Genomic DNA, 16,279 nt, shown 5'->3' on the forward strand with positions numbered 1-16,279 from the left:
CACCCGCTCTGCTCCGTAGAGGCACGCTCGCAATGTGGTCACAACCAATGGGATTTGAGGTTCCATTTCGCTGAGACAACAGACGCTGGCATTTTTAATCAGTGGGCCATTTGTTTAGTCTGTTTGAACAGAAACGGACCTGCCAGAGTTTGGTTGTTTCACGACAAAACACAGTCATCAACAAAAAGTTTAGTTTTCTACGTTAAATTCTTTGCGAGATCTAAAATGAGAAAAATCAAGGGCCTAAACACTCAGCATTGTGGCATGCCAGAAGTGACAAAAGACAGATTTGTGAATTGGAGTTGTTAACATACAAATTGTGTTTAGTCATGAAGAAAGCATTCAGTGAATTTTAGTAATTGCATGTGGATCAATATTAAGTTAGCTTATTCAGGAGAGGGAGGCAGTGGCACAAAGTAGCAGAATTTAAAACGCTAAAAGCATCCATTCAACGCAAGACCTAAGTTCAATGGAGGAGATCAAGTTAGTGAACATGACAATATAGTTGTGTTTTTCATGAGAGACAAGGTCTTATGGCAACCATGTTGACATATGTTGTAGAAGTTTTATGACACAATTTAGGATTATTATGGAGATTGAAATAAATGATGTTACACGGAGGCTTGGCGATTGAGGCCAGCAATTGTTCCGCCCAAGTGTCTCTCATAACATTACTGCGGCAGATCACCACGTGCATTCTGTTCTAGAAGCTGAAAAGGTAATGCTAATCTGTGTAATGCATCTGTCAAATGCCGACAACAGTATGATGCTGATGCGGTGACAACGATGGCATGATTGACAATGGGATGACAATTCTAGAGTCATCACGATTGAGGCATAACGACTTTGGGATGATGAGTGCATGCATGGCAATGACTGCGTATCTACTACACAGTGTGAAGGCGGCAGCATCCGACGGCGTGATATTACAACTAATTTGAAATGACAATGCAATGATGACGACAGATTGAACACTGTGAATGGTGAACAATGATGCATCCATTTGGCAACTAAAGAAAAACATATGAGCACAGCTAAGCATGTCTTATCTGAGTTGTGATTGCGAAAGTGTTAATGCCCAATTGAACGCCGCTGAGCAGTCCTTCGAGTTTTACACTGCAAGTGATGCACCCTAGAGCTACATTGGGCCCGAGCTAGCAAGCAGCAGCAGCCTGCGGTGCCAACACTGCATGCCACCGAAGTGCTGCATGACCAGAGACCAGGAAACAGCAGTGGCCACCAAGGCCGGCAGGCACGCGCAGCAGCTAAGCCCAATGGAGGGGGGAGATACGGACCGGGCGGCGGCTTGCGAGAGCAAGGATGACGTGGCATTGCGGCGACGCCCTCTCCCCTTACGCAACACCTGGTGCACTATAGCGACAGCAGGTGTACCCTTTCACCCGCTCTGTTTCGTCGAGGCGCGCTCGTGACGTGGTCGCAGCCAATGGGATTTGAGGTGCTGTTTCGCTGAGACGACAGACGCCGGCTTTTTTGCTCAATGGGCCGTTTGACGCTTTCGCATAAATAATCGCTACAGAATAATGACGACGTGGTTATGTTGAGCTCGCGTTCACGCTTCATCTGCACGGACCGCCCTACCTGTGTACTTTTTGTTCTGGGGCCAATTCTGTACCATGCAATACACTCAGCCATGGAGCACCCGCAATGATCACGCGATAGGCAAAAAACGCTGTGCTTTAAACATGCACCCATAGAGTGCCCCAATATTGCAACCAGCCGATCCGCGCATAGTGAAGCGTCCGCATGGCCGCGTTTGCCACGTGGCCGTGCTATGCGAGTGTGTGGCCGATATATTAATTGAGTAATCGAAAGACTGGTTCCGAATGCATTTACTAACCAATTTGAGTCCGCGGCACTTTTATGTGCTGCTTTGAATAACTGCGTGTGGTACTGCGGTTTCCGCAGTTGCCCAATGCATGTGGCGCGTACTTTAGCAGCAGCGCTCGGCGTGTTTCGATTAAAGCAATTTCATTTCAATTCTGCTCGCCACTCATGGCAGCTGTAGCTGCTTATAGTTTTACAGTACTTTGGTTATAAAGTACAGTAAGTCTAGTTAATAAATTTTATTGGGATGTGAGGTTTTATTTTGTTAAATCGAGAACTTCGTCAAATTGAAACCACTTGATTAGATCATGCAACATGCCATAAAATTGATGCAAGAGCCAAAAATGTCGTTTTTGCCTACATTCACACTTATTGTAGCAGTTGAGCATGTACTCTGCCTTAACGGAAGAAATGATTAAACATTCTTAAAAGCTATATGTCAGTGATACTAAAATCACCAGAACTCAATTAGACCTACTTTACCCACAGTTTTCTTTTTAATTATGGCAAATCAGAGAAGATATTAGTTGATTCTAGGTTTTCAGTGCTCATGAATGTGACAGTGAAAGTATTGAATGTCATGTAGTGTAATGCAACGAAAACAAGGGCACAAGAAAAAGCAAAACACAGACATTATTAGGCGCTTGTGTCTGTGTTTCATTTCTTCTTGTGTTCTTGTTTTTGCTGCGCTACACTACATGCCGTTCCATGATGATCAACGAACAAGCCCACATTGCCACCCCCGTGTAGAGAACAGGAAATTTTGTTATACAAACCTTGATATAACAAAGTAGGTGAAATCGGCAATTCGCTTCGTTATGTAGAAATTTCCTTGTATTGAAATTCGATCTGTTATGCAAATGAGTACAGTCGCCGATCGATTTTTGTTGCACGGAAAGGGGCCATGCAATTTTCCGAATTATTGGGCAATAAAAAAAAAGCAAGTTTGAATGAGAAAACATTTTATTTTGACGAATATAGGAGTCAGCGATGAATGATACGGTTTCATGCCACGTTGATATCTTCACATCAGCGGTACGAACTAAGTGACGCCATGCTTTCGCGTGCACTCCGCCCCCAAAGCGTCGCCCGGTCGCACTGCGACGACGCTATCATGAAAAGCGCCGGCAGCTGGGAGCGAATGCTTCTTCTGCTTCTCGTTCCAACAGGACCTCAAAACTCGAGATTGCGCAACCTTCAATACTAAACGTGCGGGAAAACAGCTTACATGATGCCACGCCGTCTTGGCATGCCCGCTCTTTCCACACGCAGCAGATTACCTCTAGAGCAGGGTGCGCGGCTGCGTATGCGCTCAGCCGCGTCTCGGCCAGTCATGGCCGAGACGCGCGCCAACTTACCCCCCCCCCCCCCACTCCGCCCCCTCGCGCGCGCTTGATCGCGTTACCGCGAGCTCGCTTTCCTTCTCCACTTTGCCATTGCTCGCGTGGGGAAGCCGCACTTATGAAGCCACCATCTTTCTTGTCTCACCCTCGCACACTTTCACTCGCACCTAAAGCACAAGTGCGCGGGGCGCGATAGGATCTGATCGCACTTGGACTTAAGTTATACGGAACATGATGCGGCTCCAAGCTGTTGTTCTTGTCGCGCTGCCCGCAGTTTGAGAGGTGCGTTTGCAAGCAGCCGCTTGTAATTCAGTCACTTGACTATCTCCGTCCGCGGAAGTTACCATTGATTGTCTTGGCACTCCTCTGCGGCAGAAGCGAAATTTCGTTATATTGAAATTGCACACAAACACACTTCTTTATTTTGATGCTCTAAATGCATGGTGTTCTATGGAGAAGAGGTTATGAAAAGATAAATACTTCGTTATATGGAGAATTTCGTTATACTGAGGTTTAACTCTATAGAGATTTGAATTTATATACTTTGTTGTGCAGCTCCTTGGGTCATGGTTTCTATGACTGTGACTCATATGACTATGACTCATGTGACTCTGTATCTGTTGCGCAGAAAATCTTTCTCGTCCCGTTTCGCTACCGTTCTCCTTTTGGAGGAGGCCCCCTCTTGATGCTATCCTTGTTCCACTCTTGGCCCACATCATTTCATAATCGAGGCATGTAAGGCCACAGTTCCTTATGCGATGCAGCGCTGACATCATGCGTACCATACAGAATTGTACATGAGCCTGAGCCCATGCATAACCATTCTTCTGATCAAATGTTAATTTTTAGACTAACGTCCTCTCCTCTTGCATGACAGTTATCTCTGCTGTAGTGTTGCTGCTCTCCCATGTATGTATACCAATAAATTATCTTAGTCAATTTCTTCTTGAACATTGAGTCCAATCTTTACCAACTTAAGTGTGTGTTGAATGTTAATTTTTTAAGACCTGTCTTCACAATCTGCCTCCACCTCATCCATTTTAGCATCCTCAATTCAGTCACGTCTCCATCCTGACTTCTAGGTGCCTTTATTAAAATTGTTTAGGTTCCATACAGTATTGCTGATTATGTATTGTCTTATAAGTTTATTAGATAGTGAACATCTTCAACTTGACTGGAACCTGTGTAACATAAATATCATAATGCATCTTTTCAGTTTTTCCAAACTATGTCAATTCTGCTGATTCTGTGGGCTGTCCAAATTTTCAATGTTGGTGTTTTCAGTTATCATTGAACCAAGGTCTTCTCTATGGTTTACCCTCAAGGCTTCCCTTTCATCTACTCTGAGAAATTGGCATGCGGCTACCAGATGTGGGCAGCTTGCCTCACAACACATGCACATGCTCAGCTACTTTTGCCAACGTTTGTGCTAGATGTCAATCAGCATGAGCGAAGCAGCGAGAATGGGGAATTATGAAATTAAGGCAGAGGTTCGAGCATTAAGGGAAGTCACACTTATGAGGTGAGTACATGTGAAGAAAAGTATTCAGAAATGTTGGGAGTTTGCAGTTTCCTGTTTATTGATCTATTAAACTCTCCCTAGCTATTTCAGTTATTTCATCATATGTTGCAATTTTAGTTGCAATATGTTTTTCTTAAGTGCTGCCACACTTACTACTAGAAGTTTGAGAACCTATATTTCTTATTCACTTGGTTCATTCATACCTACAAGCAGCAGTCTTTTCACTTTACATCAGCTATTGAATGCAATGCACAGATATGTTCTCAGTCTACTTTAGTGGGAGTCGCTAACACAGTGAATGATCGTGAAGCATGTGTGTTCTTAGAAAGTGCCTTCATGTGATGCAGCTGTAAGTTAAGGTGGGGGATGCTTTGGAAAGCATGTTATGTGGCTTACATGAGAACTATCTTATGCCAGGAAGCACACAAATATTCGTGTTTATTTCTGGTGTTCTTCTTGCTTAATTACCTTCTTGATTCAGCGCATATATATGAAGCAAGAGATCCTGGCTTGTTCTTTCTTTACATTAGCAAATTACATGAATGATATAATAGCACACTTTACATAACTGAGCACACTAAAAGTCACTTGGTGAGCAAAACATGTACTTGTCTTTTTGAATATCCCAGCTTAATGTTTTAGTGTGTGAAGTTTGGACGTGATTCTTGAGAAGCACTACATCTACTTCAAGTATATTAGGTATAATTACTTTAGCTTAAAAATAATCCTAATCTTCCTTGATAGCTGTTCTTTTTTTACTAGACAATATAAACATGGTGCTTAATTCCAAGATAAATATGCCTGCTGTAACTGTATGCAACAGTGTTTGACAATTCGTTATCCAATATTCCTATTACAAAAATGTATTTGCCACCATCCAATTATTTGCATTGAAGTAGTGAAGAGTTTGACGGCAGCCTGTCTGGTTTGGTCAAAAGAGGCACGGTAAGTAGTTTAAAATTAGATGCCAACCATAAAAATGAAAAATAAGAACTGGTTCAACTGGAGCTTTGTTCACAATCTTTGTGAACAAGGCTTTCAAGTGGGAGCCGAAACATCTATCTTGTACGCCCAATCTTCATTTGCTTATTATTATTATTTGAATTCATCTAGCCCTAAAGAGGTGGCAATTTATTTCGAATACTACTCTTTGCATTTTGTTTCCATTGCTGAGTTCTTTTTTTTAAAGTAACTTCATGCACCACACAAGTACAACTCAAACATTTTCATTCTTTCAAGGACGTCACAACTAGTGGAAGGTATTCTGCACTAACATAATTATTTTGAGATTTCCAGTAAATATGTAGTCCTCATAAAAAGTATCTAAATAATTTTGGCCTATGCGGTTATACATTAACCATGTAGGCTTCATCAACTTCTGATATCACTTGGTCTTGGCAAACTTGTGAGCTGACAAGTTTGAGCATGCAGTCACTTCCCTCCATATTTGTTTTCGATGAGGGCTTGCCCTTTGGTGCAACTCTGGATCCACCCCCATTTCCTGTGATTACCACTACGGGCTTCAAGGCACACACCCTCAGGAAAACGTTTTATGCACCAAACCTGGTTCTTTCACACTTTTATTAAGACAGACATTGAAAGCAAGGATGGCATAGCAGGCATGTTGGTTACAGAAGTATTTTATTAAATAGCTTTGTAAGTATTCATCTAGTGGACATGTCCATATCCTCTTCTGCTGAAGTGCAAATTAGCTGGGGGAGCATGTCCTGTTCTCGTGCATACCCCAGCCCAGCCAATCAGAACTTCAGGAGCGGATGAAATGGACATTTCCCTAGGTGGACACGGCATACATCCCCTGTTCTCTGTCCTATCTTTCCACCCTTCTCCATGTATTTTACTCAGTAAACTACTGGTTCAGCATGTTGGTCACCTTAATCAATCTTCCAGTAGCTCAGCACTTAAAAGGTATACAATACAAATAAGGCACTGTAAACCCAAGCAGTTAGGCTGGCGATTGCTGCTGTTATGCACCATTCAGGCTGAAGCAATGGCTTCACCGTAGCTTTCTAAGTTAACTTTACTGAACTTTGAATTTAGAGAAGGCAGAATATAAAAACAGACTAGCATTTTTCTTATGTACTTCACCACTCTGCTTTTTTGTGTTACTAAAATCAGTATGTTGAACCTAAATGAAGTAAAAAGAAAAGGAAATTGTGTCACTAATTTCATTTCACTGTATTTTTAAAGTATAGCAAGATTTTTTATTTGCATTACAAGTTGTTACTTGTTTCGATCTTAATGTTCATTTCTCATGCTCCAAATAGGGCTACAACTGTTCCCTCGTCCACAGCTATCAAGGCCTTATGGCAACATTGGAAGCTCTCTGAACTGAGTAAATGCTATGCATTTCATAATTTCTTAATACATTTTCATGGTTGCCTTTAACCTCTATAGTTCCTCATTAAAGCCAGCATCTCTCTTGTGACCACCTTTAAAGAGCTTGTAGTAATGTATGCCTAACAAGAAAGATGGGTGCTTTGTAATGCTAGTATGCTCTAAGTAAATCGTTTTATGCAAAAATTGCTGACATAATTATCTGACAAATACTGCATCATGTTTGCTATTTTGCCTTCTGTTTCAATTTCACTGCATCTATACATTTTACCAGTGCATGAGTAGGGTTCAAGGCTGTTCTTTAAAATGCTCATGAGCACTTATCATGATCAGTTCCCCATACAAGTGGTTTTGCTAAAGAGAATACAGGAATACGAGCAAAATTGACATGGAACCAACATATAGATAACGTCTGCATGACTGCCTATCAAAAGTTATATTTTCTGAGAAAAAAAAACTGGAACGTGCATCGCGTAATGTAAAACTTATTGCATACACCGCCTTCATTAGGATGATACTAGAATATTAAGCGTTGTTTGGAGTCCCCATCAAGTGACGCTTAAGAGGAAGTTGGAAAGGATACAGAGTCTGGCGGCGCGTTTTATTTGTTCGACATACCGAAGGAAGGAATCGGTCACGCTTATGTTACAGCGTTGCAACTTTGATCTTCTTGAGGTACGTAGGAGAAAAATATAGGCTGAAGGTGCTTTATCAAATAATGCAGGATCAACTTAAGATTGATAAGCTCAAATATCTACATGCTCCAGGCAAAAGATACCTGCGAACTAACCACGACGTCATAAAGCCGGACCGTACCAACAGTGATACATATCAATACTCATTTTTCCTGGATGCGATAGAAATGTGGAACCAATTGCCAAACGCTATTGTTAGCCTAAAAGTTGCCAAGGTTGACTACTGGGCGTGTTGGTATAGCATATTAGAGGTTGGATTGCGCAACATTTTGACGAGACACACAGAAGAGACACACACCACAGAGCGCTATGTGCTGTGTGTCTCCTTTGTGTGTCTCGTCAAAATGTTGCGCAATCCAACCTCTAATATCCTAAAAGATGTCACCGACTTTGAAAATGATGCTGAGTCATATTTATGGGAGTTCTCGATTTAGTTTTGAAGTGCCAAGTGATATGTGTGACTTGATATTCATTGTACGTATCTTGATAAATGTCAGAAGTGTGCTGAACATTATTCAAGTGAACATCTTATCACTGTGAATTGACAAGTGTTAAGCAACTGTACGTACATTGACATTGTCCATATTTGGTTTATGTAATTGTATTGTCCTCTCTGTTATGACCCTCTATGAGGGTTGACAGTATTAATAAATATTTAAATAAATAGACAACGAGGAACGTGGGTAAGGACACTTTATTTTCAGCACACATGTTTTTTTTTAATGAACTGCTGTTATACTGCTAAAATCTGCACATGTAATAAAAGTACACTGCTCTGCTTCATCACTCCATGCTAAGTGCAAGTATCCTGTACCAGGAAGTCAAACCAAGACGTGGGATGTTCCGTCTGTGAAAATAAAAACGAGCTTGAAACATTAACATGCAAAAACTAAAGCACACTCAAGAAAATAAACACAGCACAGGAACATATCCAATGAATCAGAATTACCTTTGAGAGCAAACATATAGTTTCTATGGCACAGCGAAGAAACCTTATTCTTCCGGCTTTTTTAGTGCGCGAGAAAATATGAAAGTGCATGCGTTCTCCCCATATTGTGTATCTGTCACCTTTTCACACAAAACAAAGATGTTGTCTAAATGTGCCCAACTGTCTTTGCATATCCATTTCTCTGCTCTCATACCATGATACCTACAGTTAAAGGCTGTAGCAATGCTTAGCTTGAATGAACGAACACAAGCTACATGCACTGTGCTGTTGAACATGGCATTGTAAGTTAGATTCATGCGCAGCACATTCATGTGCTATAAACATTTGATTGTGATTGTAGGCGAGATAAATGAAAAGAAGGTATGTAAATAAGAATGTTCCCTAATAAGCTGTGCAGAAGTGCTCTCCCGTTTGGACAGAAGCTGAGCACAGCTACAGTGAACAAGAAGCCAACTTATACAGCATGTAAAATCTAGGTTCTAAATGTGCTACAGATTTTTCTGAATTCATGGTCGAAAATCTAGGTGTTAAAGGTGACAAACATTTAAACAGGTCTCTATTCGGACTGGTAATGCTATGTGTCACCTAGTTTGATAAAATATGCCATATCACTGGTCTCCCAAGCTAAGGCTGCTGTCCAGTTGCAAGCGCAAATCACTGAATTATGTCTAGGGCACGTTTGAGCAAAAGGCAGCCAAGATTACTGTGCCATTGAGGTCTATTTCCTGACATCTGATTTCTTCTCAGAAAGCTACCTCTCTAAAAAAAAACCTTTACAACAACATAACCCAAACTTTTCTTGAGAAAAGCCATCACACTGGTCCTTGAACACTAATTACACAGTGGCTCTTTGTGATGTAATTTTATGTACGTCAGCACCTTACAAAGTACAGGAAAATGGCAGCGTGACAGGTACACAAAAAAGTAAAGGGATAGAACATCACACAGGCTGCCATCAGTGTTCATATCTCCATTTCAATGTGGATGTTTTTAGCAGTGAATACATGTTCTCATTAAACTGAGTCATAATATTATTACGATATTATCGGTAGATACCCTCAAACGAACGGCCTCACTGAGCGTTGGAACCGCACCCTTACAGACATGCTATCCAAATAAGTTTCAGACGACCACCGTGACTGGGACCTGGCTCTACCCTACATTACCTTTGCATACAACTCTTCCCGTCTCGAAACTGCTGGCTTTTCCCCGTTTTACCTCTTGTATGGCTGCGAACCGACGCTACTACTAGACACTGTGCTTCCGTCCACCGAAGCTTCAACTAGCGCTTATGCCCGTGATGCAATCGCCCGCGCTGACCATGCTCGTCAACTTGCGCGCGTTCGTCTATAAGTCTCTCAACCCAAACAGAAGCGACGCTACGACCTCCGTCACCGTGATGTCCATTTTGCACCCGGCACCCTCGTGTTGCTTTGGTCACCATCGCGTAAAGTTGGCCTTTGTGAGAAACTGCTTTCTTGTTATACCGGCCCATATCGCGTGCTCCGCCAAGTGACCGATGTCACCTATGAAATTGTTCTAGCCACGCCCACTACGTCCTCCGGTGTGACAACCAGTGACATTGTCCACGTCACCCGACTCAAGCCCTACAACTCTCCATGTGCATTGGATATTTAAAAGCACCGTGACGGCGCTTTTGCCGTCGGGCGGGGGGGGGGGGGGGGGTAGTATTACGATATTATCGGTAGATACCCCAGAGACGAGCCGCCGCGAGAACGACGACGAAGTGGGTCTGTGCCCTTGGCGCGAGAAAATGTCAGCCTGGCGCTCTGGCTCCAGTTCAGTGTAAATAGCTTGTAAATAGCCTCTTCCGTCTGTATCTTTCTACACGTAACAATATTACAAAAGCGAAGGGCAAGGGTCTTTACATTCTAAACTGACAAATGTGCTTTATTACGATTCACCGCAATACAGGAGGTGTTTTGCAGTGAACGGTCGCGTAAGGTTTTGGCTAACTACGGCGGGCGTGTCCTGCAGCGAGGCCTCTTGTGTATTGCGGTAAAGCGTATTATTGTGACAAGAGCTAACCTGGCATGTATGGCTTTAGCCAACAAAAGTTCTCAAGACATCATGCATCCTGCCACGAAAATCTGCTTTGTTGAGAGTAGAACATTAGGTTCGTTGCTGACAGAAACCATACATTCCAGATTCACGTAAATCTTTCCCAATATCGGCATGCTTCACCGCAACACACAAATATGTTGCGGTGATAACGGTGGTCGAACAGGCTGGTGCAAATGTTTCGACAGGGGAGCGTGCCTTCATCAGGGCAACTGCTTTCCTTGGCAGTTTTTTCCTTGGCACTGGCGGTCGTCGCGATCGGTCACAAAATTGCATTTACGCTGAAACCGCATGATGCGGCGCTAGAGTCACTGGAAAAAATTTCAGAGTACCGCATTCGTTTTCCCCGCGCCGCCGGCGCGTTCATTGGCCCAACCGTGCCACGTGACCTCTGGGGCGCCATACACCTTCCAAGCGCCGGGCGGGCCGGCTGAGTTAGAGCGCAGGTAGCGCAGGTTCCCTACGCTTTTTTGTGTTCCGATTGTCGCGCTCGCATTTGGTTGCAAGGAAATCGTGCCTGACTGTTGCGCCTTCGGATGCAGCAACCGAACTGAGTCTGGAAAGACTTTTTTTCCTAGATTCCGGCCGGGAAAAATGACCGAGAGCGTCGTTCTGCATGGTCATACAGAACCGGCCGGGAGAATTTCAAGCCTACAACAAACACCCGCGTGTGCGAGGTATAAGTATACCTTGCTTGTGCTTTTCGGCACTCTTTTAGAAGATACTTAAGCGAAGTGCACGCGGTGTTAGCGATGCTACGAAAATAGGAGTTCATTGTAGGGATCGTTCGCGTATTGCACGCTTGACGCGGGTACACGTGTACGCGTTTGTTGCTCAACACACGCGGTTATTCCGTGCTCGTGGCATGCGAAGGCGCACTTGTCGCGCGAGAATTCCACGTCTTCACGTGCACCAGATACTCGCATGATTTCTCCGCGCGCTCTCGCCTCGACTCACTCGACCCATATCGCACTTGTTTTTCGCAGATCGTGACGATCGCAGTCAATAAAAAACCTGGTCAATACGAGGTCCGTGATACTTCCTTTTTTCCACTTATCCTTTGCTCATTTATACATACGCATTTCGAGCTTGAGACCAATGGCCAGGTGGTATTCACAGCACATGCTTCAAATTTTGAGCTTGTAAGCCGAGCACATGCAATAACTGAAGTCAGCATGCACATTATGTTTTATGTTGACATGCTACGGTACATACACAAATACTGTTGTGCTTGATGCATAACAAGAAATACAAAACAACAGAACACCCAGTAGCTTTAGTTTCACTCTGGCACTATGCATGTTACATAAACCGCTCGGAAAGCACAATAATTTTATACATCGCCTATGTAATTTAGAAAAAAAAAGTGCTGCGTCACCAGCCGGCGTTCCTGCTTTTTTTTTTACACAGGCAGCATATCTTGGCAGTCTAAGAAAACAGTCATAAATAAGTTAAGAGTAGCCGCTCATGGACGCACTAGACAGCCGCGTTCATAAATTGCAATGTAGCAAACTCTCGCGCATTATCAGTGTACAGAAGTACATATACGTTGCTGTAATAACGCAAGTGGCTCATATTGGCCTTCCACAAGATTTAGTGCGCAAAATGGTAAGGTTTTTACGCCTGCTGCGCACAGATCGTCTTACGATCACGGCCAAACTCCGGTGCGGACGCGGCAGTCGCAGTTGTGTCGTGCGTATACGCGGACGAAGTCGCCGGGCAGAGTCGAGAACGCGCGGTATCCGATTACAAACTAAATAAATGTATCCGATTTAGCTTGTGAAATTATACAACGAACGTACGTGCCGATGACACTGTCAGGTGTTAGTTTCGTCCTGCTTGGAAACATTCAATAGAAGCCGACGGCGGTCCACGATGTTGATGCCCAAAAGCACAAGCTTGCCTCATTCCGGCTCGAAGTGACGAAATGTTTCCTACGTAGCTCGCTCCGCGGAAGGGAAAAAAAAAACGCGCGCATAAGCTCCCGATAGCAGCGCTAAGCTGCTGCCCACAATCGTAGCACAGTTCCAGCAGTAAACACGATCGGAGTGCAAAACAACCGCCGGCTGCATTACTTCGCACAAAATAACGTTTTCTTTTCGTTCTTAGCAACCATTATCTCTGGGCACAAAGTATTTGTACTTCATTAAACACTCAACCCGATGTGTCACTGAATATCAAGCTCTTCCAACACGGCGGCCTCCACGCGACGCAGTCGGCTTGGAAGGTATATGGCGGTGGCCGCTCAGTGTTGCCAGTCAAATGCCGACCTTTGCGGTACTCAGGGTTGCCGTTGGGAATTTTTCAAAAAGAGCCAGAACTGAGGCTAAAAGTAGCCAAAAGTAGCCACGCCACCTGGTCTTGGCGCCAAATTTGTAGCCAAGTAGAAAAGTACCATTATTATAAGCAACTTTTATTAATGAACAATAAATAATATCATTTTGAATCAACACAAGAACACAGAGTAAATAAAGAGCAAGGAAATTTGGTTCTCTTGCTTGGCCTTCAAGCATCAGGTACGTTGCAAATAAATAAAAGTTCAGTCCGCGTAGTTTATCTAGAGTAGATAGTGTTCATGCCGGAGTAATTTTGGCACATTCTATTCAGCAACTCAGCAGGAACGTCAAACGATGATGCTGTTTTTTCTTGAAGTCGTAGCCCAAATTTGATTCGCAGAATCGCCATGAGCAAGTCCAGCTTCATTTTGTTACGGATCTCTGTTTTCGTCAAGTTCACGCAAGAGAACACGCGCTCTGCATCAGCGTTAGAAATTGGAAGGGTCAAAATTTTCAGTGCTCCTTGCGCCAGGTGTTGAAAAGGGCATTCGCCGCAAGGGTCCTTGTACGATGCCGCTGCGTGCCAGAAAGTCAAACATGATGCGCGATCAAGTGCACCGCTAACACTCTGCAGCTGGCGTATTTCAGACTCCAGTTCGATTGAGGAACATCCAAAAAAATGCAGCGGTAGCTTCATTATGCATTCACGGCTCTTAGCACTTTCTATGCCATCGGGATTTATGGCACACAGTCTTCGAAGTGCAGAGGAGGCATTTGGAAGTCGCTGCTGGAGTCCCATCGCCATTTGCCTCAAGAATTGGAAACAGCGCTCCCTCACGGCCCGTTGGTCTTCAATAGGGACTAGTGAAATCTTCTCTCTGAAGACGTCACCTAGGTCCACTACCTCTGGTTGCAGGAAAATCGACTTCATTTTTGCCAGGTCTAGCGACAGCAGACTTGCCGTTGTGTTGTGCCTCAAAACTGATGGATTCAAAATCCGCCTAAGAATTTCCAAATACAAATTTTCTAGCTCTTGGAAGACAACCAGTGGGTCAGTTGTGTTTGTTTGGAACATTTTGTTCACTCGCCTAACGTTACGGAGAACTGAGGCAAGAAACACGAGGTAAACATAATTTTTTCTGTCTCGATACATCTCTCGTAAAATGCGCACGTTGTAGCTGCGATCTTCTGCTTTCTCAAAAAACTCTTCGAGAGACTGGTACTACGCCAAAATTCTTTCTACAGAGTCTGCAATAGCAAGCCATCTCGTCTGCGAAAGCGACAGAATCTTGGGCGGTGGATTTGCACTTTCATCTTCCACTGTCATACTGGCATACAGTCTCTTATAAGCATCTTGCCGGCAGCTGCTGTGTGCAAAGTAGTTGTAGGTTTCTCGCACTACGTGCTCAACCGCAGAAGGAATCGCCTCCATCGACTTGGATGCCACAAGGTCCAGGCTGTGGCAAGAGCATTTCATCAGAATCAAGTCTTTGTTGTCCTCACTAAGACGACTGAACAGAGAATTGTGTTTGCCGCACATGGCATTTGCACCATCGGTGCAGAGTCCGAGACAGTTCTTGATCGATAGGCCGTGCTTGTCCAACGTCTTCAATACCGTGTCGTGAAGCGTTTCTGCCGTTCCATCAGACAGCTCTACGAGATCAAGAAGGGTGGTTGCAATCCTGTTTTCTTCTAAACTCAGAAACCGCACAACCATGCAAAGTTGCTTTGTCGTGGATACATCGGTTGATTCATCCACCATTAGAGAATAGCTGGAGCCGTTCAGTTGTTTGTCCATGTTTTCCGTGAAGTACGGGAAGAGAACATTCGTAATTATAGCCGTGTACTTCGTTCTGTGCAGATCAAAATCATTGAATTCGGAATGCAGAATCTCACCAAGTTCGTCGACAGCATTTATGGAAGTGTGCACTGCAGTGTACAAGGCGATCCTTAACTCTCGGCGAGCCTTTTCATAGTACGTTCGACTCGAAGACGCTAGAAGCTGCGGCAGTTTTTGTTGCGAACTTGGGATTACTGCGCACTCGCGGTGCTTTTTGGTTTCTGCGTGCTTCAACAGATCACTGTAGTGGGGTCGAATGTTGCAATTGCAGTACTTGCAGTGAGCAGTCGTTCCGCCGTCACGTGACGAAATCCATCCTGTAACGCATGGTAATATGCATATTAGATACTAAGCGGCATGCGACTAAACGCCTAAAGAATAGTTTCCGTTTTGCTTACCGCTCAGTTTCTTGTCCTTTCTCCATTCTTCTCGAAACGTGCGCTTTGCTCTTGCGTCTTTTCCCATGGTAGACGCCGGTGTCGGCAAGCCGAAGGCACAAAAACAGAAGCTTTGTCGCCTTGGGGTACACAAGTGTTATTTCACCTGTACTGCTCGTTCCTCTCTGGTGTCATGCCGTGCACACGGCTGCACCTAAACGCATGGTTTCGGATGCATGACCCTAACGGAGAAAGTACTCTAGATTAGTGTTATTTTCTCCAGATGGAGCGCAGCGTCCTTGCGGCCTTTGCTTCGCCGTGCGCTAGAATTAGCGTTATTTTCTCCAGATGGCGCGCAACGTCCTCACGGGCTTTGCTTCGACGTGCGCCCATCACCCAGAGTCCGTGCGTCTGCGCACCCGCGTCTGCTAGTTGGTCTCTATGTGCGCACCGCCGGCGGAGAGAATATATGCGTACAGGACGCGCGCGCTATGGCGCGCGCGCGTCAAGGCGACCGGAACAGCCATGAGGAGAGCAAAGCTTTAAAAATAATTGTTCTTCTTTGTTCTTGCTTGCTATTGTATATGCAATTGCAAAAAAAATGGCTAGTGAATGCGCCAAAATAGAAGTTCAAAGTAGCCAGAAAGTAGCCAAGGAGCCAACGTGAAATTTTCATCGCCAGACGGGGTCGAAAAGTAGCCAATTTGGCGCAAAGTAGCCACCAACGGCAACCCTGGCGGTACTCTGAAATTTTTTCCAGTGACTATGTGCGGCGTGCGTCTATTTGTCGTACAAAAATCCCTCACGTGACCTGATCCTAGGTGCCTAGGGACAGCATCGTTTAGGGATTTTTGAGAAGGCGCGATGCTGGCGCCGAGCGACGCCGTGGCGTGTTCGTCCTCGGCATGATCGTTGTCTGGACCGCGCGTTGTTCAACATTGCACATGTGATTATGCTTGCGTTGCTTATGTGTTGGTTGTAGGTTCTGTGTTACT

At 44.3% G+C, this 16,279-nt stretch overlaps 1 protein-coding gene across 1 annotated transcript; it reads right to left on the bottom strand.

The window, feature by feature from the left end:
* Positions 1 to 8,440: 8,440 nt before the first annotated feature.
* LOC129384576 (SCAN domain-containing protein 3-like) lies at positions 8,441 to 16,015 on the bottom strand. The gene is made up of 3 exons (XM_055070095.2): positions 15,306 to 16,015; positions 12,594 to 15,224; positions 8,441 to 8,607 (listed from the first exon to the last, which is right to left on the bottom strand). The coding sequence occupies exons 1-2, from the start codon at positions 15,370 to 15,372 to the stop codon at positions 14,290 to 14,292; spliced, it is 1,002 nt and encodes a 333-aa protein (XP_054926070.1). The 5' UTR covers positions 15,373 to 16,015; the 3' UTR covers positions 8,441 to 8,607; positions 12,594 to 14,289.
* Between the last annotated feature and the right edge of the window lie 264 nt (positions 16,016 to 16,279).

The sequence above is a fragment of the Dermacentor andersoni genome, chromosome 5, assembly GCF_023375885.2.
Source record: "Dermacentor andersoni chromosome 5, qqDerAnde1_hic_scaffold, whole genome shotgun sequence".
Taxonomy (NCBI): domain Eukaryota; kingdom Metazoa; phylum Arthropoda; class Arachnida; order Ixodida; family Ixodidae; genus Dermacentor; species Dermacentor andersoni.

Coding starts and splice junctions, on each gene's coding strand:
- LOC129384576 (XM_055070095.2), bottom strand. CDS start 15,372: ATGGGAAAAGACGCAAGAGCAAAGCGCACGTTTCGAGAAGAATGGAGA. Junction 15,225..15,305: donor AAAGGACAAGAAACTGAGCG/GTAAGCAAAACG, acceptor CATGCGTTACAG/GATGGATTTCGTCACGTGAC.